Below are 26,801 nucleotides of genomic sequence, written 5' to 3' on the forward strand. Positions count from 1 at the left end.
TGGTAAGTGACTAGTGTTTTATTTGCCATGTTCGACCTCTAATGGGAAACTGAATGTTGTGTTCATAACTGCAGGAGACCGGGGCTACCCATTAAAAACCATGGCTGATGACTCCCCTCACAAACCAACAAGATGCAAGGTACAACCAAGGCCACGCACGCACAAGAACAGTGGCACGCACCATAGGCCTGTTGAAAGGGTGTTGGCTGTGCTTGTCTGGGACAGGAGGCATACTGCAATACCAGCCTAGCAAGGCTTGCCTTTGGAATGACATCTTCAAATGCCATTGCGTGAATGTAATACAATGTGCAAATTCCTTTTTAGGTTTGCTACATTGTCAAGGCTTGCAGTGTGCGCCACAACATTACATTCAAAAATGGCATTCCACTGAATGATCCACCCAGACGGAGTGTTTCCCACCACCCATAGCTCTGGAACTGAAGACAAGAGTCAATATCATACAACAGTTTAAAGGTATCTGTTCTTCCAAATATTGTAACCAAATCGACAAGGAAAACCCGTTTACATTGCGCCAGAATTTGTTTCACATGCTTAACACAATCAACAAGTTATTTCAATGATTGATTACTCTCTCAGGCCGTTGCATACATCCTCCAGCTGCTGTTGGAGTACAATAATTGATGTCTTGATCTCTTGTTGTTTCAGTACTGCGTCAGTCAAAACATGCCGCACAGCTGAAGTGCTCGCCAAAGCAGACACACTTCTTGTAGGCCTGGGGATGGCTGAGGGGGTCAGGCAAATCACCCACATCTGTGAAGATTGCATGTTTTGTTATATATTTGTCAAGAAAAAATATTTAGATGCGGTCCATGTTTGAATATGGTTGCGAAAATAAAGTTTGGCTTACCATCAGTTGGTGTCTGCTATTCCTTCAGGGTCTGGGAGAGGGTCCTCAGTATCACCATCAAATGATGCCAGACACTGAGGTCTCTCCAATTATGCTGCCAATGCGCTGGTCCATTGTAGACAGTGAAGAGTCACTCTGCACTCCTCCTGTTGCACTTCTATCCCTTTCAATCACACCATTTATTTTATTTTATTAACTGTTCTGCACTCAGAGGCAGAATTTACCACAGCTCTAACCTGCTCCCAAGCAATATTTTTTTATCTTATTTGTCAAGCCATTGCTGAGGGCTCCAAAAAGTATATCTTGTTTTGCTTCCACTTCGGTGATCAAAAGTTCTATTTCTATTTCAGCGAAAAAGTTTATTTTCTTTGATTTCTCCACGTTGGCGGAAATAAATGAGTGACATTTCTTGCAGCATAAAAGGGAAGGTTTATGACCATAATTGGTCATTTGGGGCGGTTCTTTATGTAAATTAGACTTCACGTGCACTAGCAGTGTTTTAGAACGAGTCTGATTTATCAAGGCAAAATACATACACGTGTGTGTAAATCAAGCGTACGACAATTGATAAATACAAACTTTGTTGTACTTGCGAACATTCTACATTTTCTTCGTACAGTTAATTTAGAAGCTTTTCTACGCAACATTGATAAATGAGGGCCCTGGCACTTTAAGCGGTACTTGATAAGCAAGCAGGGTGCAGTCCTTTACATGAACTTCCTGAATGTATCCAAATAGAGTACCACAGTATGAGTCACAATACCCATAAAAACCTAGCGGTCAATTTAATTTTTAGAAACATTTAAAATAAAGGCTGTGTTTCGTGTAGACTGCCATTTTGATAACCGTGTAAATCTCCATAGGACAACGTGACTTTTATCACTAAATTAGCCTGTATTTAATCCCCCAAAATGAAATGCTAATTAACTACCTACCTGAGGTGACAGGTAGCCTAGTGGTTAGAGCGTTGAACTAGTAACTGAAAGGTTGTTCTGCCCTTGAGCAAGGCAGTTAACCCACTGTTCCTAAGCTGTCATTGAAAAAAGGAATTTGTTCTTACTGACTTGAAACTGCTCATGTGGCTATTATAAAGAACTACAAATGCCATGATGATCTGGACAAGACTGCCTAATTGAAGCAGTCTCTATCTAGATCATCTCTAGATTAACTACCATGTAGTAATGAATAAATTGGCTAAATGTATTTTAAGTGGACAATTCTGTTAACTGTCCTGTGCAAGTTTTAAATTGATATAATACCTGTTAACAAAGGTGTCAGAGATGATGTGCAGGAGCTTGCAGGGATTTCTAGTCTTGCATGATGTCTACTTTTATTCTAATTCGTTTTTCGAATCTGAGAGTAAATAGACAAATATATTTATGTCACCTTCTCCGAGAGAGATTTAAATGGTTTATCAAAACGTCATGCCAGGGCAAGCCTACACAAAACACAGCTCCTATTTTAAGTGTTTCTAAAATCCCCTATGAAAAAAATGAATGGTGGAAAAACAACTGGAACTGTTTCCCTGTTTGACCGCTAGGTTTTATGGGTATTTTAACACTTCCAATGTGAGTCTCTATAGGCTTTAGCTAAGTGTGTTAACACAGTCTTTAAATCTGTTATCCTCTACCTTTCCTGGCTGGCAAAGAAGCAGTGCTTGACTCACCAGAGCTGAGTACCAGCATTTCAAATGTTCTACTGCTTGAGCTCCTGTTACTTTTAGAAAATATTAGCTTAAAAGTATTGTGTAGCTTCTGGACCTAAATATAAACAGTACCGACACCCAAATTGAGTACCGGCACCTATTTCAGACCAAGTCAAGCACTGTAAAGCACCAGGATGTTGGTCTCTGGTTTTCAATCTGAATTTATAAACTGAATTTGAAATCTGAATGCATTTGAGAAGTTTAATATATTAACTTGAAATTATAGTTTGTAAACTTGATACACAGACAGTGAATGCAATATCTACAACATTGAAACTAAATATATAAATATTGAATTTTAACATTAAATTCTATTTTATTTGAAACTGAATGCAATATTCATTCAATTCAGTTTCAAATCATTAAATACAAGTCTGAATTAAATTTGTGCGTTACAATGTATTTTATTTCAAAATAAAAAAATATGGAATTCAAATACAATTTCTGTTGCCACTGAAATTACCCATAAATAAACCACACCCCCGGCACCCCCACGTGCGCGTATGCCAAGTTGCCCCAAGTCCACCAGATGCATATGCGTTTTGAAAATATTGAACGCATGGTGCACAGAACTCACAACCACCTAGTGCGTCATCCCTAACGTATAGCGTTCGTACTGCTCCTTTGACAATGAATGACAACCACCGGAACGCAAAGAGTTTGCGGCATCTCGTGGACATGAGGCTTTAGTTGTACAGCAGGTCACCATAACAAATACATTTATAAAGCCAGCGATGTTTATCTCTGAAAAGTAACACAAAAAAACATCAAACATTATCACTAGCAATCCGATTGCATTTCCCTCGAAAAATCATGTACATTGTGGTGAACGTAGTTTCGTAGTAGGCAAATCAATGGGGGTATCAACAATTTACAATATTCCATAGAGGTGAAAAGATACTATGAAACAAACAGCCAATGCTATGGATGTATTATTTAATTTAACTATCAATGTAAAAGTTTTTCAAAACCTTAATCGATACATCTATTAATGAAATGTGAGCCCAAATTCTCCATGCGTTTCACCTATACATCAACGTAATGGTAAAGCCCAAAATGCCCGGGTTTCCGCGCGAAAAGAGGGCCCGCGCGCCTGAACTGCATATAGCCTACAACAGATGCTACACACATTGTTGTTCAGAGAGCTCTGGTTTTAGCACATTGTTTTAACGATTATTTGTTGTTTTTTAATCGAAACTAATTTTATATTTGAGTCTATCACGCTCACACTTGAAATGCCAGCCAATACCTCCTTGTCTCTGCCGGTGGATGTCAGGAAAAGGTAACGTTACAAGCTCGCTAGCGCAAATGTAATGTTGCAGTGCTGTCATGTTCGGCTAGCTAGCTTGCAGCACACTGCATTCAGTTCACCCTTTGTCCTGTCAAATAAGCACACATGCATGGCATGGGGTATTCTAATTCTCACCGCATCACACGATCCACCATTCCATGCACAATACTGCGAATTAATGTTGCCATGCTGAAGCTGCTCAGCTAACTGGATTGCTAGCTAGCATCTTCCACACAGTTTACTACCTATGCCATGTCTAGCTATTTAACTGTACCAAAGATGCGTTTTGCTTTGGAATAGATTTGGCGCCAAATAATACATTTTGGCTCATGTCAGCTGTTGCCTCTCACTTCAATATTGGATACATGCATGTTTTTATTTCCTAGTTGGCTATCTAATGTTAACGTTCGCGTTATGCTCTAATTGTTAGCTTGCTAGCTATCATCGACTATTTGTGAAATGGTAGCAACTCAAAACGGATAGCTATCTACTTTGTCTGTTTACAGCATAACATTACTCTAGCTGGCTTATTCACAATCAAGTGTCCAGCTAATTAGCTAGATATCGTTAACATTTAGCGTTAGCGACCTGCCAACCAGTTGTGCCATGTTGATATGTTGGTTTTGACTATGTTCATGTTTAGGTCATTGTAGCAAGTGGGTAACACTTTATTTAATATATATATATTTATTTAAACAGGCTGGAGGTGTTGGAAAAAGATGAAGATGGTATCTCAGATGAGGTGAGTGACCTGAACTACCAAGTTGGACATTTGGTTTCGGTTGCTAAAGACTTATTTGCGTTTTCTGTTATTTCATCGTTGACTAATGCCCAGAAAGCCGATCATGACTATCCCTTTGTGAAGTTGTATTCGTCGTATGTACAAGATACACATGGTATATATCTTCCAACGAAATGCTTACTTTCAGGTCGCTTGGCAATATGAAATAATACAAGAGAAAGTAAATGGCTCAAACTAGAATAAACATTTTAGCATAAGTATAATACAAGAATGCAGATCTATAGTCTAATATTTACACCTGTTTTGGGGATTGCAGGGCAAGTGTTTACATTGTGCATTATTGTGTGTGGCATGCAATCGTGTGGATTTGTATTTATTTTTTCACCTTTTATTGAACCAGGTAGGCTAGTTGAGAACAAGTTCACATTTGCAATTGCGACCTGGCCAAGATAAAGCAAAGCAGTTTGACACATACCACAACAGTTTACACATGGAATAAATAATAATAATAAACAAACATACAGTCAACAATACAGTAGAAAAAGTCTATATACAGTATGTGGAAATGAGGTAGGATAAGGGAGGTAGTAAGGCAATAAATAGGCCATGGTGATGAAGTAATTACAATATAGCAATTAAACACTGGAATGGTAGATGTGCAGAAAGAAAAAATATCACACACCTGTGTAAGTAGAGATACTGGGGTGCAAGATAAATGTGAGAAGAGCTGCATAGTGTTCAACATTCTGATGGCTTGTAGCTAAGCTGTCTCTGAGCCTGTTGGTATCAGACCTCATGCTCCAATAGTCTTCCTCACAGTAAGTGAGTGAACTGCTTGTGGCTAAGCACTTAAAATAACTTAGATGGGTAGCACCTTCCAAAGCAGGTCTTAAACGAGTTTATTTAACTCATAGGACCTTGTCAAAGAAAAGGTGGAGTTGGTGCAGGACTTCCTGCATGCAGATGCCCAGGACCAGCTCAGCAGCCTGAAAGCCAAGATGAAGAGTTCAGAGATCTCAATGGTGAGTTGTGGCTGCATCCTGTCACTCTAACGAATCCACTCACTCTGGCCCATCACTCACTCCACAGAAATATTATCTTTGGGTTTGTCCAAAATGGCACTTTATTTCCTGTATAGTGCAGTGCTTTTAACCAGGGCCTGCATGTTCCCCTCAGGATGGCTACCTCTCTAAGGTGAAGGCCCTATTGGGACGTGAGCTGTGTGTGGAGAATGGCTCACATGGGGATGTTGTGGAGCAGAACTGCAAGAATGGCAAAACAAATGGCTCTGCAGCAAATGGTGACTCTCACAAGGAAGAGGATGATGATGGAATCATGGACACCAAAGAGGCTGATGCCATGAAGTCCCCTTCAGCCCCCAAAGGCAAGGGAGGACGGAAAATCAAGTCAGACTCTGAGCCCAAGAGTGAGTAGGAGTGGCTGGGAACATCAACTTGAAATCTATACAGTATCCCTTACTTTTCTGTGATGTCTCTTGCTCTGAAAGATTGGTTCTGATGTCCATCTAATTGTTTGACCAAGCAACTTGTAAAACGCCAAACACATTTTTAGGGAACTGTACATTTTGGGAAATGACCAAGTGTTGAGGCACATGTATGCATGTGCAATTGATTCCAAATCCTTAAATAATAAAACATGGTTTCTTTGCTTATGTCCAGAATCTCCTGGTTCCAGGGTCACACGAAACTCTGTCTCCGGGAAACAACCGACCATCTTATCAATGTTCTCCAAAGTGTGAGTAGGAACTCATCTGTTTTCCTTAACCTTTCAATGTCTTATGCATTCTGCTCATGAGTAAACTTTCCTCTTGCTTCCTTGCAGTCAGAAGTGCAAGTCTGAGGTGAATGGAGAGGTTACAAATGGAAAAGTGGAAGAGCAGGAGAAAATAGAGCGGGACATGGAGGAAGAGGAGGTGATCTTATTGTTTGGCACCTGCCACTCAAACCTTGTGATTTACTCTTATTAATCAATGCCCCTGCTAATCAGTCCTTTCTGTTGTAGACACCGGAAGAGAAGCGTTTTAAAGTGGAGCCAGACAATAAGTGAGACCTTCCACCTTCTAACCCCCTCCCTTCAATTGGCCACACCCTTCCTCCAATTTGCATTGACTGTCACATCTCTCTTCTCAGGCCAGTTGCAGAGGATGCCACTCGTGAGAAAATGAAGCAAGTGGCTCCAGCTAAGGTGAGGCCTATTCCTGCACTCACACAGTTATAATTTTGGTGCAGAGTTGCTGTGTCACTGATTCTCATCTCCTGTTTCAGACTCCACCCCCTAAATGTCCAGACTGCAGGCAGTATCTGGATGACTCTGACCTCAAGTTATTTCAGGGAGATCCTGATAATGCGGTGAGAAACTCGAGTGTGACTACAGAAAATGTGATACGGTGCCATTTTAACGTATCATTGGGGCCAACTGGATAATTGTTGAATGATGACTTGCACTAAATAGGCTTTTATAGAGTAAAACAATATAGTTATTCTGGTAGAACAATCAATGAAACCATTACTTTTCTTGCTTATGTTTGTATATTTACAGCTGGATGAGCCAGAAATGTTAACAGACGAGCGCCTTTCTCTGTTTGACTCAAACGAAGACGGCTTTGAGAACTACGAAGAACTACCCCAGCACAAGATTACCAACTTCTGGTGAGTGGTCCCTTCGACAATGTATACCGCATCAGCCTTTTAGTGCATGTTTTTGCTGTCACCTTGGTAAAAGTGAACTGTTCTTTGTTGCAGTGTTTATGACAAGTGTGGCCACCTGTGTCCATTTGACTCTGGGCTCATTGAGAAGAATGTTGAGCTGTACTTCAGCTGTGCAGTCAAGCCCATCTATGATGACAACCCCTGCATGGATGGTATGGCCCTGACCTTTTTCACACTAACTGTTTATATACTTGTTTTCCTTCAACCATTCTAAATCAACTATCTTTACTAAACCATTTTATGTGAGGTATACTTGAGTGGTGTACATCTGGCTAACTACTTTACTGCTATTCTTCTAGGTGGGGTTCCTGCCAAAAAGCTTGGTCCCATCAATGCCTGGTGGATCACTGGTTTTGACGGAGGAGAGAAGGCCTTAATTGGGTTCACTACAGGTAATCTAATCAAGAGCTTCCTTTGGGTTTAAGTGGATTGAACGTAAAAAAATTAGTCTAATGCCTATACTCATGGGGTGTGTGTATATAGTGACTCTGATCTCTAACCCATGACGTCTTCTCTCTCCAGCCTTTGCTGACTACATCCTGATGGATCCTAGGGAAGAGTACGCCCCCATCTTCGCCGTGATGCAAGAGAAGATCTACATGAGCAAGATGGTGGTAGAGTTCCTGCAGAAGAACCCTGACGTCAGCTATGAGGACCTCCTCAACAAGATTGAGGTGAAATACTAATGTTTGGTGTAGACACTTGACCAGGGTTGTGTTCATTAGTGCAAAATGTTTCAAATTGATGCAACTAAAGTTCAATGGATAAATGCAGGTTGTTTTTTTGTTTAATGAACATGGCCCAAATCTTCACACATTGCAGCATCAGCTTTAGCACTGACTTGACTCGCCAGCTCTCCTCTTTGACCCTAAGACCACAGTGCCTCCTGCTGGGCTGAACTTCAACCGCTTCACAGAGGACACGCTGCTGCGCCACGCCCAGTTTGTGGTGGAGCAGGTGGAGAGCTACGATGAGGCCGGGGACTCAGACGAGCAGCCCATCATCGTCACCCCTTGCATGAGGGACCTGATCAAGCTGGCTGGGGTCACCCTGGGAAAGAGGTAATGATAGGACCTGGTATTGTCTGATGTTGCAACAGACTTGCCATTATAAGCACAACCCCCCCCTGTCCTTCCCCTTTAGTGCTGTCTGCTTCTCACTATGCTGTGTGGCTGGAAGAGAATCATAACTCTTAGTATGAAGTTAAAATGGCAGACATGTCTGTCAGTAGCTGGATTGAAGATGCAATTCAGTCTTAATTTGGCTGTGGTTCATTTTATGTTGAAAGCTAAAGGTCCAGCCACCAGAGCTGTGTATGTTCACATGCTGATTTGTGTTGTGGAACAATAAGGGGGTCATGTTTGTCTCCCTGCTGTCTTCCCTCTGATCCCTGGTGTTTAACAATCCTCTTGACATTCCCTAATGCAGCATGCTGTTGTACTGGTAGGTATTCTACAGCCCTTCGGTCTGAATATATCCTTGGCTTGTTTGGTGTGCATTGCAACACATGTGTTGTTATAGAGCAATTTGGTGAACTGTATAGCTCATCCCAATTTGTGTTTGTCATTTAAAAAAATCTGCTGCATGCCTACTAAAAGCATGGCTGCTTTGGCTGTCGAGAGCTTGAACACAGCATTACTACATTTGTACTAATATTTGTCAAAATAATTGATTGCATTGGGCCATCACCCAACCACCTGCTTCTTTGCCTTCATAGGAGAGCTGCTAGAAGACAGGCCATCCGCCATCCCACCAAGATTGAGAAGGACAGCAAAGGAGGGCCCACTAGAGCGACTACCACCAAGCTGGTCTACAAGATCTTTGACACTTTCTTCTCTGACCAAATTGATCAGAATGAGAAGGATGGTGGAATCAAACGCCAGCGCTGTGGTGTCTGTGAGGTAACTTACTAAGTGCCAATCTGAATAAGGTTGAGCCAAGGCTGGGAGGAGCCTTATTTAATTGCACTTTGAATAAGTGCAAACCTTTTGCCACTCTCACTAGCTAAACCCTTATGCAACTAATTGGAACTGTCTTCTGTTCATAATTGAAGTATGTAGCACTTTAGAATTAATTTAACTAGGCAAGTCAGTTAACAAATGATTTACAATGACTGCCTACGAAAAGGCCGCCTGTGGGGATGGGAGCCTGGGATTAAAAATATAGGACACAACACTACATAAAGAGACTTAACCTTTCTAGTGCAGGCGTTCCGCTAGCGGAACCCCTCGACAAAATTCCAATAAAGGCAGCGCACGAAATTAAAAAATATTTTTTAGAAATATGTAACTTTCACACATTATTAACAAGTCCAATACAGCAAATGAAAGAAACATCTTGTTAATCTACACATCGTGTCTGATAAAAAAATAAATAAAAAATTTGAGGTTTGGCAGCGAAAGCACAACATATGATTGTTAGGTCATAGCCAAGTCTAAAAAAAACAGCCATTTTTCCAGCCAAAGATGGTCATAAAAAGCAAAAATATAGATAAAATATTCACTAACCGTTGCTCTTCATCAGATTACACTCATAGGACATCACGTTACACAATACATGTATGTTTTGTTCGATATTGTGCATATTTATATCCAAAAATCTGTTTACATTGGCGCGTTAAGTGCAGTAATGTTTTGTTTCTAAAACATCTGTTGATTTTGCAGAAATACTCATAATAAACATTGATAAAAGATACAAGTGTTATTCACAGAATTAAAGAGACGTCTCCTTAACTGTTGGAGATAGGGGGCAGTATTTTCACTTTGGATGAATTGTGTGCCCATAGTGAACTGCATCAAAATCTGTCCTGAATTGCTAATATATGCTTATTATTACTATTGGATAGAAAACACAAGTTTCTAAAACGGTTTGAAATGTCTGAGTATAACAGAACTCACAGGGCAGGCAATCTACAAAAAGTTGGTAACTTTGACGTCATCGCCCCCTCCCTTCCCAACAAGTTATGGATCTGGAAACACTTCCTATGTCTTCCACTAGATATCATTCAGTAGAAAGTGTAATGGAGCATTTGCTCTGAACTTTGACCTAATGGGAGGGAAAATAGTAGGTGTCGCAAGAAAATTCCATTTTGTTGTGGCGCATTTCTCTTCAGCCCCAGATGAAAACGAATGATCCGGTTGGAATGTTATTGGATATATATGATTATAACATCCTGAAGATTGATTCTGCACTTTGTTTGACCAATTGTTTTCGACCTGGAATATGTCTTTTGGAAGTTTTCATTCAAGTTATCCTGGACCAGAAGTCAGTTTTTGGGCATATGAGCTGAAAGTGATAGCAAATGCTGCTACTTGGCCACTAGTATTGGACATTATGGAACAAAACAATTTATTGTGGAACTAGGACTCCTTGCACTACATTCTGATGAAAGATCATCAAAGGTACGGGAGTATTTATATTGTAATTTTGTATTTCTGTTGACTCCAACATGGCGGAGAAATATTGTTACGTCTGAGCGCAGTCTCAGATTATTGCAATGTTAGGCTTTTTCCGTAACGTTTAAAATAAATCTGACACAGCGTTTGCATGAAGAACCAGTGTATCTTTAATTATATGTAGAACATGTATTTTTAGTCAAAGTCTATGATGAGTATTTCTGTTATCTGACGTAGCTTTCTATAATTCCTCCGGGTATTTTGGAGGAATTTCTGAACATGGCGTCAATGTAAACTGAGATTTATGGATATAAAATGCATATCAATCGACATAAATTGACTGTCATCTGATAAAGATTTTCAAGAGGTTAGTGATTTTATTTTTAATCCTGCTTTTGTGATTTTTATCTTTGGCTGGAAAAAATGGCTACTTTTTTTTCTTTGGTTTGGTGGTCTAACATAAATATATGTTGTGTTTTCACTAAAATATTTTAAAAATCCGACACGATGGGTAGATGAACAAGGTGTTTATCTTTCATTTGAGGTATTGGACTTGTTAATGTGTGGAGGTTAAATATTTCTAAAGAATATTTTTGCATTCCCTGCGCCACCGTTTCAGCTGAACGGGGGGGTGGAGTTCCCTGAGGGGAACGCCTCGCCTCAAGTTAATGCAACCGCTGTGTCAGATTTTTTTTGACTTTACGGAAAAAGCATAATCTGAGAACGGTGCTCAGAACCAAACAGCCAGAGGAATAATCTGCCATTTTGGATAACACTAAATATTCACTTACCTTTGCTCTTCATTAGAGGGCATTCCCAGGAATCTCAGTTTGACAAATTACTGATTTAGTCCATAATTTGTCCAAATAGTCACTTGTTGGCATGTTCAGCCCAGTAATCCATCTTCATGAGGAGCGAGTACTTCGTCCAGACAAACTCCGTTCCATTACAGACATTTAGAAACATGTCAAACGATGTATGGAATCAATCTTTAGGATGTATTTAACAGAACATCAAGGTTCCAACCGGAGAATTCCTATGTCCTGAAGAAAAGCACTGGAACAAAAGGTAACTGTCAGGAGCGTGCGTCACGAGCCTGAGACACTATGCCAGACCACTGACTCAAACGGGTCTCATGAGCCCCTCTATAGTAGAATCCTCAAACCAGTTTCTAAAGACTGTTGACATCTAGCGGAAGCCATAGGAAGTGCAACTTGACTCCATAGACACTGTATATTGGATAGGCAAAGACTTGAAAACCGACAAACCTCAGATTTCCCACTTCCTGGTTGGATTTTTCTCATTTCTTTTGCCTGCCATATGAGTTGTTTTATACTCATAGACATCATTCAAACCGTTTTAGAAACTTCACAGTATGGCAGCAACACATGGTACAAACATTATTGGGAACAGGTGTTGTATATGGAGGAAGAGGGATGCTGTCTATCTCAGATATGGGGGAGTGAGGCCTAGGAAGGTTTTACAAGTAAGCATTCTTGCGACTGGTATACAGAGATGACCAGTAGAGTGCAGTGATGTGTCCTATAAGAAACATTGGCAAATCTGATGGTAGAATGGTAAAGAACATCTAGCCGCTCAAGAGCACCCTTACCTGCCGCTCTCTAAATTACATCTCCGTATTCTGGGTAGGATGGTCGTTTGGCAGCGGGGTGAAAGGAGCGACTGATGGAGGAAACCAAGTCTAGATGTAACTTTAGGCTGCAGCTTTGGTATGAAATGCCCTAGTTTAAAACGCATGTTCTCATTCTTCTGTCTCCAGGTTTGCCTAGTTCCAGACTGTGGCAAGTGTTCAGCCTGCAAGGACATGATCAAGTTCGGGGGTAGTGGTCGCAGCAAGCAGGCTTGTCAGAAGAGGAGGTAAGTTAGCTGGTCTTTAGTGCCCCTCTTCCCCTTGGCTGCCTAGATAAATGGTGCCTGCCATGGCTGTAACTGAACACTCATACCATTTTTGTTCCAGAACACTTCCTTCCCATGAGCTCATTCTGGAAAAATGCTAGACAGTTCCGAGACTCTTAAAACTAACTCGACTCGATTTTATTTTTTAACTGCCACCAAGTGTGAACTGGGCCATGGGGTGGAACTGGGAATGGGGCTATGCTAGCCAGCTGATGTACATCTTCAGAGCCCTTTATTTCAAACTGGGGGCTTATGTTGTAGGTATGGTGGCTTGAACTCATTGACAAGGGAGCAAATCACATTAGCGAATGTAATTTCCCCACCAGATGCCCCAACCTGGCAGTAAAGGAGGCTGAGGATGATGAGAACATAGAGGAGGAAGAGTTGTTGCCTGTAAAGGCCCCTTCAAAGAAGGTGTCCAAGGCCAAGACTAAGAAGCAGAGCAATGGCAAGCTGACCTGGGTTGGAGACTCAATCAAAGTATGTACTCCTTAGTGTTGATGTTCTTAACCTCAAACTGATCAAAATATCCCTTGGTACACCAGACTTTTAATATAAAAAAATGTATGTAATTTCACTGACTTGCTGCAATGCAAACAGCTATTGGGATAAAGGTTCTCTCCTCTCCCTCCTGTGTTCAGACTGAGGGGAAGAAGCAGTACTACATGAAGGTGCGTATGGACAACGAGGTGCTGGAGGTGGGAGACTGTGTTTCTGTCAGCTCTGATGACCCATCAATCCTGCTCTACCTGGCCAGGTAGGTCCTATAACAGTTTAAGAATCTTGACTTCGCCTTTTCTATTGGTTTCTGTCTGGGTCAGGTGTTTACTGTCTTGGGTCTCCAGGATCACATCCCTGTGGGAGGACAACAATGGGAAGTGGTTTCATGCCCACTGGTTTTGCCGTGGTACAGATACTGTACTGGGGGAGTCCTCTGACCCTCTGGAGTTGTTCCTGGTCGAGGACTGTGAAGACATGCAGCTGAGCTACGTAGAGGGCAAGGTCAACGTCATGTACAAGGCCCCTTCAGACAATTGGTTTATGGAGGTAAGAATTCATTGGCTTTATCGCTCTCTAAGCGGAGTCGCTAGCCTGGTCCCAGATCTGTGTGCCCGGTCTTTTCAACTCCTACAGTCATTGCCATGCCACTTGTCTATACAGTCACTACTCAATGCACCTCATCACTGATGTATTTCGTACCACTGTGTTTCCAGGGTGGCATGGTAGAGGACATCAAGGTGATTGACGATGACAATGGGAAGAATTTCTTCTACCAGCTGTGGTACGAAGGAGACTGTGCCCGCTTTGAGACCCCGCCCACCTTCACACCCCAAGAGGACTGCAAGTTAAAGTGAGTCATAATTGACATTTGACAGCCCTATCCGTGCTATAAGTACTTACATTTGGAGCTCTGAAAATCTAGTACTGGAATACCTTGAAAAGTGAACATTTCCTCTGTGTGGTTCTTGAAAAGTCATTTTGAAATGTGTTTTAGCCAAGGTTTTTTATTCTCCTGCTCCAACGATTTCATTTCTAATCAGTTTGATGTGGACTTTCATTTCTTTCCTACAGTTTCAATTGACTGGTGTTGCGGTAAAACCATGTACGGTTATTATGACATCAAATGTTGTCTCGAACGTGGCTTGCCATACAAAGGGACATTTTGGCTGTTTTTTGTTTGAGAAACATGATACAATACCCTACATCTCAAATGGCAAAATGTTGAATTCCAATGCATAGTGCCTTTGGAAAGGCTTGTCAAGTGGTAATGCTGTTTTTCTTCTATACTGCAATTCAATACAAATTGAGGTCTTCAAATTACAATTCAGTGCTTGAAAGTCGTTGAATTTTACTTAGCAATGTCTATGAACCTTAAGTGTTTGACATTTTGATAGGAGGATTAGTAAGTTGGTCTTGGGTTACCGTGTCCCCTGTATTTCAGCTTCTGTGCCAGCTGTAGTAGAGCTGAGGAGAGGGAAGAGAAGGAGACTCCTCGGGTGTTTGAACCCATAAAGGATGAGGACCACGACTCCAAGGCCTTATATGCTCTGGCCTGCCTGAAGGGAGAGCAGTTCAGGGTGGGAGACAACTGCTACCTACCGCCCGACGCATACAACTTCAGGTGAGTGGAACATCCAGGAATACTGACACTTATACATGGCATTGTTGAATACTTGTTTCTGATTGGTAAGCTAGGTTTGGTTTGTTAAACTAGCAAGTCTAGTTGCCTTGGTGACCAAAACAATGTACCAGTAGTGATCTTGTGAACTTGCTATCTACTTCAGTGGATGTTAAACATTTCTAGTGGCAAATGTGTTCAATTATAGCCTTGGTATAAAAGGCATCAACTCTGGACTCTAAGCATTCTCTGGACAATAATGCAACTCCATGGCATTTTAGTTCAGCTCTGCTAGCACATTGTGGAACACCTTCCACATTCATGATTTTCATAGGATGCAAAGCCCCTCGTTGATTCTCTTGCATCAGTGGTATTCAAAGTTTGTGTCGTGGGGTAATTGCAGTGGGGTCGCAACAACACAAATTAAGAGTACAGGTTATTGTATGGGACAGTAGACAAATGTTTTTAAGAACTGTTAACCTCTCTGGGATATGTGACGCTAGTGTCCCACCTGGCCAAAACCCAGTGAAAATACAGAGCACCAAATTCAAATAAATTACTATAAAAATCTAACTTTCATGAAATCGCACATGTAAGATACCAAATTAAAGCTACACCTGTTGTGAATCCAGCCAACATGTCAGATTTCAAAAGGGCTTTTCGGCGAAAGCAAACGCTGCTATTATCTGAGGATAGCACCTCCGTAAACAAAGAAGCCTATTTCAACCCTGCAGGTGTGACACAACGCAGAAATAAAAATATAATTCATGCCTTACCTTTGACGAGCTTCTTTTGTCGGCACTCCAATATGTCCAATTAACTCTTGGAACTACCCATCCCGTATCCAGGAGAATTGTCAACTACACTAATTAGTATAGCGCAACGGTCAAAAAATATTACTAGAAAATATTCATGAAATCACAAGTGAAATGGTGAAACACAGCTTAGCCTTTTGTTAATCACCCTGTCATCTCAGATTTTGAAGTTGTGCTTTACAGCCAAAGCAAGACAAGCGTTTGTAAGTTTATCGATAGCCTAGCATAGTATTATGTCCAGCTAGCAGCAGGAAACTTGGTCACAAATCAGAAAAGCAATCAAATGACCCGTTAACCTTTGATCTTCAGATGTTTTCACTGACGAGACTCCCAGTTAGACAGCAAATGTTCCATAAAGATTATTTTTATACCCAAAATACCGCAGTTTGTTTCACGTTATGATGAGAAATCCATCGAAAATAGAGGTCACGACATCGCCGAAAAACATTCCAAATAATATCGACAAACATGGCAAATGTTTTTTATAATCAATCCTCAAGGTGTTTTTCAAATATCTATTCGATAATATATCAACCGGGACAATTGGCTTTTCAGTAGGAGCGAGAGAAATGACTACCTCGGTCTTTTATGCAAAAATCACTGAGCCCTCAGCTGGCCATTTACGCAATGTAGTTGTTTACGCTCATTCTTCAACATAAAGGCATGCAACTACGTCAAAATGCTGTAGACTCCTTAGGGAATGCGTAGAAAAAGGAATCTGGTTGATATCCCTTTCAATGACCAATAGGGGTGCATAGGAACACAACGGTTTCAAAATAAGAGGCACTTCCTGATTGGATTTTCCTCAGGGTTTCGCCTGCAATATCAGTTCTGTTATACTCAGACAATATTTTGACAGTTTTGGAAACTTTAGTGTTTTCTATCCTAAGCTGTCAATTATATGCATATTCTAGCATTTGGTCCTGAGAAATAGGTGGTTTACTTTGGGAATGTTATTTTTTCCAAAAATAAAAATAGTGCCCCCTAGTTTCAGGAGTTAACATAAATAATCGATCAAATTGAAGACTGGATTATCTGTCTGCAATACAGGAGGAAAATAAACTGTAGCTAGCTTTCTGGTCACCCGCCTCTATCTAACAGTACACTTGAAGTGACCCTCGTTCTGAACAGGGCTACTTCATTACACAAAGGAATAACTTCAACCAATTTCTGAAGACACTGACATCCAGTGGAAGCGTTAGGAACTGCAAGAAGGTCCCTTAGAAATCTGGATTCCCAATGTAAAACGCATTAAAGAGTGACCTCAAAAAACAAAACAAAAGATCTGAAGGGGTTTGCCTGCTAAATAAGTTCTGTTATACTTAGACATGATTCAAACCGTTTTAGAAACTTCAGTGTTTTCTATCCAAATCTACTAATAATAATATGCATATCTTATCTTCTGGGGATGAGTAACAGGCAGTTGAATTTGGGCATGCATTTCATCTGGATGTGAAAATACTGTCCCCTGTCACCAAGAAGTTACGGGATAAATCTAATGAATTTAAGATTTTCAATTTTACCAGGCAAGTCAGTTAAGAACATAGGGCAGAACGACAGATTTGTACCGTGTCAGCTCGGGGGTTTGAACTCGCAACCTTCCGGTTCCTAGTCCAACGCTCTAACCACTAGGCTACGCTGCCGCCCCAAGATAGTTTGATGTAAATCTAATTGTATTGATTTGGGAGGGGTGGGTCCCAAGAGATTCTGGTGCAAAAATGGGGTCCCTGCTGAAAGTTTCAGTACCACTGCCTTACATAGGCATGGTCTCCATTGGGGACAACTAGGCAAATCCTCGTGTTGGCAAATTCAACATCAGCTTTTAATTTTAAAATCTCCCCTTACATTAACATTATTTTCTTGTGTGCTCAGTGTGAAGGCAGCCAGTCCAGTGAAGCGTCCTCACAGGAAGGAGGACGTGGATGAGGAGTTGTACCCAGAGTACTACAGGAAGCATTCAGACTACATCAAGGGCTCCAACCTGGATGCCCCTGAGCCCTTCAGAGTGGGACGCATCAAGGAGATCTTCTGCCACAGACGCAGCAACGGGAAGGCTGACGTGTCTGAAGTCAAACTGCGTTTGTACAAGTTCTACAGGTGAGCACCCAAGTCTAATGTCATGGTAGAACTGCAAAGAAAGACCCCTTGGGTCCATGTCAAATTTAGTGACTTTTGTACAATGAGAATTTTGGCCTAAAATGAATCTCTTCACTGTAAGGGATGTGAACTGGTGCAAATACGTGCATGTCTGTATTTTGGTTTTACTGTGCTCTTAATGTTCACCCTCTGTCAGGCCTGAAAACACTCACAAGGGGGCGAAGGCAGGTTACCACACAGACATCAACCAGCTGTACTGGAGTGACGAGGAAGTGACAGTCAACATGTCAGAGGTTTTGGGCCGGTGTCGTGTGGAGTACGGAGAGGACCTGAATGAGACCGTTCAGGACTTCTCCTCAGGTGGACCTGACCGATTCTACTTCCTTGAGGTGAGGCTGGACTAGATGAGAAGCAATTGAGCAACTTTAACTTCACATATTATTCTTGGCTGCTAAGTAGCTGAAATGCTTGTTCAATGAAGTTTGCTCAAGATGGTAATATCGGTCTCCTTCTAACTCAAAGGCTTATAATGCCAAGTCCAAGAGCTTTGAGGACCCACCCAACCATGCCCGCTCTGCTGTGAACAAGGGCAAGGGGAAAGGGAAGGGCAAAGGTAACTACTCTCCTCTGTGGGACTTATTGCCAGTCACATAGTTCTCTCCTTTTAAAATGGCCTCATGCCTATTATAGGTAAAGGCTTGTCATGAGGCTTCTCCGACTACTGTTGTAACTGTGGCTCCAAACCCCCTGCCCTCCAGGTAAAGGGAAGTCGTCTTCTGCTCAGGAGCCTCCAGACCAGGAGCCTCAGGACCCCAAGGTACCCAAGCTGCGTACCCTGGATGTGTTCTCTGGCTGCGGTGGGCTCTCTGAAGGCTTCCACCAAGCTGGTTAGTAGTTTCTTCACTTCAACAGCTTGGGAAATGTCTAAGTTGTGGGTGACCGAGGGAACTTATTTTAATATACAGGGAGAATTTCTTACAAGAGTGAAGTTAAGTGTTTGTCAGGCCACATAGTGACTGCAATTTGTTGCTCCTACCTGTCAGGTATCGCTGAGACTCTGTGGGCCATTGAGATGTGGGACCCAGCAGCCCAGGCCTTCAGACTGAACAACCCGGGCACCACAGTGTTTACAGAGGACTGCAATGTGCTGTTAAAGCTGGTGATGTCTGGAGAGAAGACCAACTCCCTGGGCCAGCGGCTGCCCCAGAAGGGAGACGTGGAGATGCTGTGTGGAGGCCCTCCCTGTCAAGGCTTCAGCGGCATGAACCGCTTCAACTCCAGAACCTACTCCAAATTCAAAAACTCTCTGGTGGTGTCTTATCTCAGGTCAGTTAAACATATGTAGGGTTATATTATTGATCTGTCCAAGTACAGAAGCTCCAGTCTTAAGTGGTTGCTGTGTAGTTGTATACTTTCCCCTAATGTGTATTCTCCTATAGTTACTGCGACTACTACAGACCCAAGTTCTTCCTGCTTGAGAACGTGAGGAACTTTGTCTCCTTCAAAAGCTCCATGGTCCTGAAACTGACTCTGCGCTGTCTTGTCCGCATGGGCTATCAGTGCACATTCGGAGTCCTTCAGGTGAGTTATTAGTTAACTTAAGCTGGCATGTTTCTTTCTGATTTATGAATCCAATAGTCTGTAGTATTATGCAATTTTAGTTATGGTGCTACATGTTGTGAAAGTCATCCATGGGATATGCTTAAGCCTGACCTCTGCTGTCCACTTCCCAGGCTGGGCAGTACGGTGTGGCTCAGACGCGGCGCAGGGCCATCATCCTGGCGGCCGCGCCTGGGGAGAAGCTTCCTCGCTACCCAGAGCCCCTGCATGTGTTTGCTCCCCGGGCATGCTCTCTCAACGTGGTGGTGGACGATAAGAAATATTTCAGCAACGTCACACGGTAACCAGCCAATGTAAACGCGTGTTGTGTAGCTTGTGATGTGAAGGATGAGGGTTGTCTAGGGTTGTCTAGTTATTTATTGTTCCTTCCTGTTTCAGAGGTAATGGCGGTGTGTACAGGACCATCACAGTCAGGGACACCATGTCTGACCTGCCAGAGATCCGCAACGGAGCGTCTGCTCTGGAGATTTCCTACAATGGAGAGCCCCAGTCCTGGTTCCAGAGGCAGATCAGAGGCACACAGTACCAGCCCATCCTCAAAGACCACATCTGCAAGGTACAGTTGCTGCCTCATAGTTACAATCACCTGGTGGCTCAGCATTAACTTGTTAGAGCAGCCAAAGGTGTGGCTCTGTCTTCTCTTGGATAATTTAGTCAGCTATTAGACTCCAGTGCAGCTTAGTGAAAAGCTGTTTTGGTTTTTACGGAAACAGAGAGCCACCACACTTGGAGAGCAAATTTGTAGTGCCTCTAATGCTTGCTGTGTTGGTTCAATTCATGGCGTGTGGTGACTGTCTACATGAGTGTATCAAAACAGGAATGGATCATCTCGGAAGTAGAACTAGGAGTAAAAATCGTTGCTTCTCAATGGAGTTATGCAATGCCCCATATATGCACTGAACTGTCACAAGGATGGATGGCTTCCCCTTAAACAAAGTCCCTCTTTTGTTCCCAGGACTTGAGTGCCCTTGTTGCTGCCCGTATGAGGCACATCCCCCTGGCGCCTGGCTCTGACTGGAGGGACCTGCCCAACATTGAGGTCCGGCTGAGAGATGGGACCTCATCCAAGAAGCTCCGCTACACCCACCCTGACAAGAAGAATGGTCGCAGCAGCTCTGGAGCATTGAGGGGTGTTTGTACTTGTTCAGGAGGTACTACATTTCATGGATATTTAGGCCATACAAATGTTATGAAATGCTTAATGGATTTAAAAATATATATTTTTAAAAAATCAGTCATCAGTTTAGCCTCTTGGCTAAAACATTGGGTGCTTTGAGTGTTCATGACTCTGACAAATAGTCTTAACATGTTCATTTTTATGGCACTTTAGGTCAATGGCAAATCCAAGGGGTTGTTGTAATGCTGTCTGTAGATATGTTCTTATTGCCATCCTGTCCTCTAGGGGTGCCCTGTGACCCTGCTGACAGGCAGTTCAACACACTGATCCCCTGGTGTTTGCCCCACACGGGGAACCGCCATAACCATTGGGCTGGCCTCTACGGCAGGCTGGAGTGGGACGGCTTCTTCAGCACCACCGTTACCAACCCTGAGCCCATGGGCAAGCAGGTAAAATCTAATACTGTACCAGTTCTATTGATGAATGGCTAGGACCATTTCACCTCGGGACACAGCCATGTAATAACATGTACAGTGGTTGTAAATACTAGTCTATAGAAATGTATTGGGGTCCCTTCCTCAGAGCTGTAATGTTGGCTGCTTTGGGTCCTAAAATGTCCCGGCATGTGTCAGGGTCGTGTCCTGCATCCAGAGCAGCACCGAGTGGTCAGTGTGAGGGAGTGTGCGCGCTCTCAGGGCTTCCCTGATACCTACCGCTTCTTCGGAAACGTTCTGGACAAACACAGACAGGTACTGACTTGGTCTCTCTGTTCTCCATCTGGAATTCAATCCCCTCCCAGAAAATGCCTTAGTGACACTGTCCCCCCCAAATCAGGTTGGCAACGCTGTTCCTCCACCACTCTCCAGAGCCATTGGACTAGAGATCAAGAAGTGTGTCTTAGAGCGGATCAAGGAGCATGACGATACAAAAGAGAATGAGAAAGGTTAGGCCTGCTCAAAGTGCATTCTATTAGCTACTGCTGCTCATTTGGGTGAATTACTGATTGATAGTGGCTTTAATGTGGATGGGAAGCATGTCATCTGTATCCATACGATGTCATTTTCTTCCCTCAGAGAACCTCAAACAGGAGAAGATGGTGTCGGACTAGTGCCCAGCCCTTTTCCAATCCCCTTTCCACTGAGTCATCAAATTCCCTGAAGCCCACCAAGCCACAGGAGATCCTCATATTTTTTAAATGAGCTGGCCAGTCTGCAGTACCATTCCATGTTTATGATTTTCTAAATGTGTTTTTAACTGTATTTGCAAATATCTGCTTGGAACGTTGAATCGTATGTAGCTTTTATATGTTGTAATATTTAAAATAAAGCTCTTATTAAATGGTATCAATTTGTCTGATTTTTCAAAACGGCAGCAAAATCAGTGCATACAGTAACTAGTGGCGCTTATGTTGAATGGTCATCCCAATATACCCAATGAAAAGGTTCTGTAGAGACATACCAGGATTTACGAAGTCTTTATTCAGTCACATTTTACTACATGAAATGTAATCGCCATCTCAGTTGTTTGATGGTCTGGGAGGGAAAAGATGGTTGAATAAAATCAGTAAATAAATCCAATGCAATTTAGTGAAGTGTCTAGATTCTAAACAGCCACAAAGCTTTCAATGCATATGGAATCTGTAGTTCCTGATGAGTGCTCCATCTGACATGAATCGCTCATCACAAGTCAAACAATACTCACTTGGCCCATTCCACATTGAGGATAAGATGATCGTATCCAAATCCTGACACTCCTGCGATGGCTCTGGCTGCATCCTCCCTGCGGTGGAAACTGATGAAGGCAAAGCCCTGAAGGACAAACAATTTCAGAATAAACCAACCAGTTGAAAGACCTGAATGCTCCCACAATTTTCAATTACTCCATTAACTTGCTGGTGCATGTATGCACTACTAAACTAGTAACCATTTGAACTTCTGCTGCTCTCACCTTGGACTGGCCTGTGTTTTTGTCCTTGGCCAGGTAGATCCTGGAAATTGAGCCGAACGGCCTGAAGAGCTCCTGCAGATCCGTCTCACGGGTGTCCTCAGACAGGTTGGTCACACGGATGGTGGCGTTGTCATCAGCTGTGGAAGGATACACACTGTTAGTCTGGGTTTGTTCTCACCCCCAGCCGTTTAGGCATCTTACCAAAATGCCTGGCTTTGTTGGAATTCCCCAAATGAAATCAAGAGAAATGTTTTGCTTCGACTGCTCCATGAGTGTTGTCCAGACATCAAGATACTTCTCAAACGAGACTACGGTGTTGGTCTGGTGACTCCATAGACTATGCTCCTTATTCTAGAAAAGTTTAATCATACGTACATGCACCACGGCGATTGGGTTGCATGGACTCTCCTCTGCGTGTGCTGCCATCCCTCAGGCTGGGGGGCACATACTTCCCTGTTTTGCTCCCTGCAGCTGGTGCGGCAGGCTCAGGCTCGTCTGAAACAAACAAAAAAATATCCATCAGTGATGTCAATTTAACAAAATCATTAACCACAATCGGGACTGTACATTTACAGCACAATATAACTTTAAGCTATGGGCAATTATGACAATACCTCCTGCAGTCTTCGTCGGGTCTCCAGTGGACAGGCCCAGCTGCTCGGCCAGCTCCTTCTGCATGGGACCCAGAGTGTCCTTGTAGGGGCAGCGGGTGGTCCAATGGTCTCCTTTACAGATTCGACAGGACACTATCTTCTGTCCCTTCAGCTTGTTCATGGGGTCCTCTTCCACATCTTGGGCATTCAGGTCCTGAGAGAAGGATTCAGGTTATTACATGTCATCACTGATTTATACCGGAACTAAAAGGTGACGATGAACAAGGATCATATAACTACATCATACAAAAACATATTGTTGGATTGTTGTGACTGAAGAGATCTCTGATGGCTTAAAGAGAACAATACTAGATCAGCTTCTCTCACTGGCTCCTTACCTCTTTGCTAGAGATGAACACCATAAAGACATCATCACTGACTGTGGTATCAGCAACATTGGGACCTGGTGGGTCATACTCAGAGTTGCCAAACTTCTTCCAGTTCTGATTGGAGGGGATAGAAAAACAATGCTAAGTCAAATGAAAATACCTTCAATTGTTTAACCCCTTACACACATGGGAATTGGCCTATATGGATAGGACTCAATTGAAATGTGAAGGATATGCGTGACCATGGCAGCAACTGAAAGAAAACACTTTGGAGATTATGGGGAAATGATCAGACCAAAGGTGATAACAGTTCACCTGACACACGACTGAATCCAAACATTACACTTGATTTTATGTGCATTTTAAATGTACTGTACTTTGACACATTTGTTGATAACAAAATCTGAAAATATTCTGGATAGATTCAGTAACAAAGAATATGCGTGGAACATTTTGGGTAGGTGCAACAAAGAACAGAAAATGACGAGGGTTTGAGTGAGGTCTGACTGATGTTTTCAAGTGGCCACACCTCTCCAAAGTGTGAACAGTTCCTAAGCAATTTTAATGCACTTTTATGACTTGAAGATTCAACTGTAAGGTGCTTTTTTGAGCTCTCCTATCTGTGCAGTTGAGGAACTAGAGGAAGCACACTTGCAGTTACTTTGTTTGGAACACCGCCCTGCATCCCTGCCTTAACCCAATTACTGTTGGTGTTTATGCAATACAAAAACGGTCCATTATAAATCCCAATCTGGGTCAGATGAGCATCATTTGAAAGCTTGTTCTATTGCCAACATGACGAGCTAAATTATAAAATATGATCTTAATGTTAGGCTTTCACAAGGCAACTCAGAGAAGCCAATCGAAATTTGTGTCATGAGTGTATTTAGCGGCAAATCTTCACAATACCCAACAACCAAACTCAGGTAAAGATGTTAAGAAGCCTTTTTGACCTAGACTTGGCGCTCCGGTACCACTTGCCGTGCGGTAGCAGAGAGAACAGTCTATAGCTAGGGTGGTTGGAGTCCTTGGCAATTTTATGGGTGTGTCAGAGGAAGACCCTAAAAATTCCAAGACTCCAGCCACCCTTGTCATAGACTGTTCTCTCTGCTACCACACAGCAAGCGGTACCGGAGCGCCAAGTCTAGGTCAAAAATGCTTCTTAACAGCTTCTACCCCCCAAGCCATAAGACTCTTGAACAGTTAATCAAATGGCTACCTGGACTATTTGCATTATCCCTACCCCACCCCCCATTTCTACACTGCTGCTACTCTGTTTATTATCCATGCATAGTCACTTTACCTCTACCTACATATTACCTGGACTAACCGGTGGCCCTGTACATGGACTCTGTACCAGAACCCCCTGTATATAGCCTCACTACTGTTATTTTATTGTTGCTCCTTGATTATTTGTTATATTTCTTTTTTTCTTATAAGTGCATTGTTGGTTAATTGCTTGTAAGTAAGCACCTGTTGTATTTGGCAACAGTATTCAGTATGGGGGGTATAATGCCATGTCATCTTGTAACTGTATATCAAACATTGTGATCATAGATGTTGACAGTGTATATTAAATGAGTTTTAGGATATGGAAATGTGAAGTGCCCATTTAGACTAACTTCTGTTTGGCTTGCTCGTATGACATCAGTGGTATTTACTATAATCCGTAACATCTCATCTGTCACAAAACACATAGAGCCTTGTAATTTACAGCATTTCCCTCACTCAGACAAAACCATTCTAAAGTTACCCAATTAGCGGGATGGATGGGAGAAACTTCTTGTCACACGCAGTGCTCAAGTTCAGAACAGCGGTCAGTCAAAACCCATACAAAGCTGAGGAGGAGGAGACCCTGAGCTCTGATGTCGTGCATAGCATGTTAATTGTACAGCCACTGCCTCCAAATCTGTCATTTCCCATCCATATACAGGTACAAGTGTAAAGGGTTCATGTACAATTCTATCAAACTCAATACTGAGGTGTTGTGCAACAAATGTTAAGATTGTGCTAAATTCACAAATAAAATACTGACCTTTCTCCTGGCAACAGCTTTGGAGGCCTTCCTAGTCTCAATCTTGAAGGTGCGAATAATCTATAACACAAATGACAAATGTGCAATTCTTTGGTTAGTTACATCTGATTCAGACATCAGGGGCAGTAGACTGTGTGGGAAGGAATCAAGAAACCCACTCTCCTATTTGGATGAGCATTAAAACAAAAAAGTACCTTGAACTTCTTTCCATCCTCGTCGATCTTGTATTCGGTGATGGTTTTGACATTTCCTTTGACGGTTTCTTTTGGAGGGGGTAGGGTACCTGGTGGTGGGGATGACAACGCACAAATGAGGTCCTGATAGTTAACAATAATATCGATACTGTCTGTTAGTGGATTGTCTGCCTACCACCAACTACCCACCATATGACGAGTAGACTTTGTTTCCCTGACAGACTAACGTTCGTTACGAGCTAGCTAACTAACATTAGGGGAGGGGGGGGTAGCCTCCTCCCTGACAAATCCCCAAAATTGACGTACTGACTACGAAGTGTGACAGAGAAACTAACGACTATAATGAAGAAAACAATACACGTGGAAATCGCCTGGTTTAGCTAGCAAGTTAATGCTAGCCAGCCTCTTACCTTCGTCTCCCTCCTCTTCAACCTGATCGGCCCAACTGGGCTTGGAACTAGAAAGAAGGATTAACACACAGTGTTTGAGAATTCAAAGACATGATATATACGATAATCATTATATTTGTATTGAAGAACTCACTCGTCGTATTCAATCGACGGCATTCTGTCTGTGCGCGCAGCGGCCAGGGAACAAGGAAAAATACACGAACGACACAAACTAAAAAGCTTACTAAATAGGATAGCTAGAGTGCCACCAACGGGTATGGAGGCTACTTAATGCAACTTAAAACGATAGGAGGGCACAAAATCTTATTCGATGAGGTTTATCGGCGGTTGGCAACCAATGCTCAATTAATGCTCAATTACCGCAGCCTAACGTTACTAGACTGGAGTATAACTACCTTATACTTTGCTTGAATTTGTTTTTAATCAACAAATACCCTACCATCTAAACACACAAAAATATATTATAATAATAAACAATATAAAAATAAACCACCCCCCTGCTCCACTTTTTAAATATATGTATTCCTACCTCAGGCCAACAGCCTGAAAAGACACTGTAACTCTTCTGACATCAAGTCTTGCACAACAACAAAAAACCTTTCTGCAGCTGCCACCACAACCTCGATTTTCTGCGATGTACATTATCATCCCTGCAGTTCAGTTGATAACCATTGCTATAATTGCTAAAAATCCAATCTTACTGAAACATATATCACTTGGCCTATCCCTCTGTACTGGTACAGATCTACAATTTACACCACTCCTCTCAGGATCCCTCCCCCTTGACCCATCTTCCTCTAATTCCTTCCCTGCCTCAG

The 26,801-nt window shown here is 42.4% G+C and overlaps 2 protein-coding genes across 4 annotated transcripts; one reads left to right on the forward strand and one right to left on the reverse strand.

The window, feature by feature from the left end:
• The first annotated feature begins 3,660 nt into the window (after positions 1-3,660).
• LOC118384544 (DNA (cytosine-5)-methyltransferase 1-like) lies at positions 3,661-21,758 on the forward strand. 3 transcript variants are annotated; one of them, XM_035771156.2, is made up of 35 exons: positions 3,662-3,855; positions 4,564-4,606; positions 5,521-5,628; positions 5,783-6,032; positions 6,286-6,361; positions 6,449-6,539; positions 6,629-6,669; positions 6,757-6,811; positions 6,892-6,975; positions 7,166-7,275; positions 7,369-7,487; positions 7,635-7,727; positions 7,858-8,009; positions 8,209-8,396; positions 8,764-8,778; positions 9,053-9,236; positions 12,511-12,608; positions 12,974-13,127; positions 13,289-13,404; positions 13,493-13,694; positions 13,862-13,998; positions 14,590-14,769; positions 17,454-17,678; positions 17,875-18,067; positions 18,201-18,291; positions 18,437-18,565; positions 18,722-19,004; positions 19,118-19,259; positions 19,412-19,578; positions 19,677-19,854; positions 20,254-20,449; positions 20,701-20,864; positions 21,048-21,164; positions 21,250-21,358; positions 21,489-21,758. In XM_035771156.2, exons 1-35 carry the CDS (start codon positions 3,809-3,811, stop codon positions 21,521-21,523), a joined length of 4,572 nt encoding a protein of 1,523 aa, XP_035627049.1. In that variant the 5' UTR covers positions 3,662-3,808; the 3' UTR covers positions 21,524-21,758. The 3 variants fall into 3 exon arrangements, with proteins under 3 accessions (XP_035627051.1, XP_035627049.1, XP_035627050.1); XM_035771157.1 differs by lacking the exon at positions 8,764-8,778; XM_035771158.2 differs by lacking the exons at positions 21,250-21,358; positions 21,489-21,758 and having other exon boundaries at positions 3,661-3,855; positions 20,998-21,143.
• A 115-nt stretch (positions 21,759-21,873) lies between these two features.
• LOC118384545 (eukaryotic translation initiation factor 3 subunit G-like) lies at positions 21,874-26,279 on the reverse strand. Its single transcript, XM_035771159.2, has 10 exons — positions 26,117-26,279; positions 25,984-26,030; positions 25,574-25,662; positions 25,380-25,439; positions 23,354-23,458; positions 22,977-23,169; positions 22,738-22,857; positions 22,363-22,499; positions 22,117-22,223; positions 21,874-21,947 (listed from the first exon to the last, which is right to left on the reverse strand). The coding sequence occupies exons 1-10, from the start codon at positions 26,137-26,139 to the stop codon at positions 21,932-21,934; spliced, it is 897 nt and encodes a 298-aa protein (XP_035627052.1). The 5' UTR covers positions 26,140-26,279; the 3' UTR covers positions 21,874-21,931.
• Between the last annotated feature and the right edge of the window lie 522 nt (positions 26,280-26,801).

The sequence above is a fragment of the Oncorhynchus keta genome, chromosome 5, assembly GCF_023373465.1.
Source record: "Oncorhynchus keta strain PuntledgeMale-10-30-2019 chromosome 5, Oket_V2, whole genome shotgun sequence".
Lineage (NCBI taxonomy): Eukaryota > Metazoa > Chordata > Actinopteri > Salmoniformes > Salmonidae > Oncorhynchus > Oncorhynchus keta.

What these genes read in the sequence shown, in the direction of transcription:
- LOC118384544 (XM_035771156.2), top strand. Translation starts at nt 3,809, where the DNA reads ATGCCAGCCAATACCTCCTTGTCTCTGCCGGTGGATGTCAGGAAAAG. An exon ending in AGGGAGATCCTGATAATGCG is followed by an intron (nt 6,976 to 7,165) that starts GTGAGAAACTCG and finishes GTATATTTACAG; the next exon opens with CTGGATGAGCCAGAAATGTT. An exon ending in CACAAGATTACCAACTTCTG is followed by an intron (nt 7,276 to 7,368) that starts GTGAGTGGTCCC and finishes TCTTTGTTGCAG; the next exon opens with TGTTTATGACAAGTGTGGCC.
- LOC118384545 (XM_035771159.2), bottom strand. Translation starts at nt 26,139, where the DNA reads ATGCCGTCGATTGAATACGACGA. An exon ending in TGTTCATCTCTAGCAAAGAG is followed by an intron (nt 23,170 to 23,353) that starts GTAAGGAGCCAG and finishes TCCTTCTCTCAG; the next exon opens with GACCTGAATGCCCAAGATGT. An exon ending in CCCGACGAAGACTGCAGGAG is followed by an intron (nt 22,858 to 22,976) that starts GTATTGTCATAA and finishes TGTTTGTTTCAG; the next exon opens with ACGAGCCTGAGCCTGCCGCA.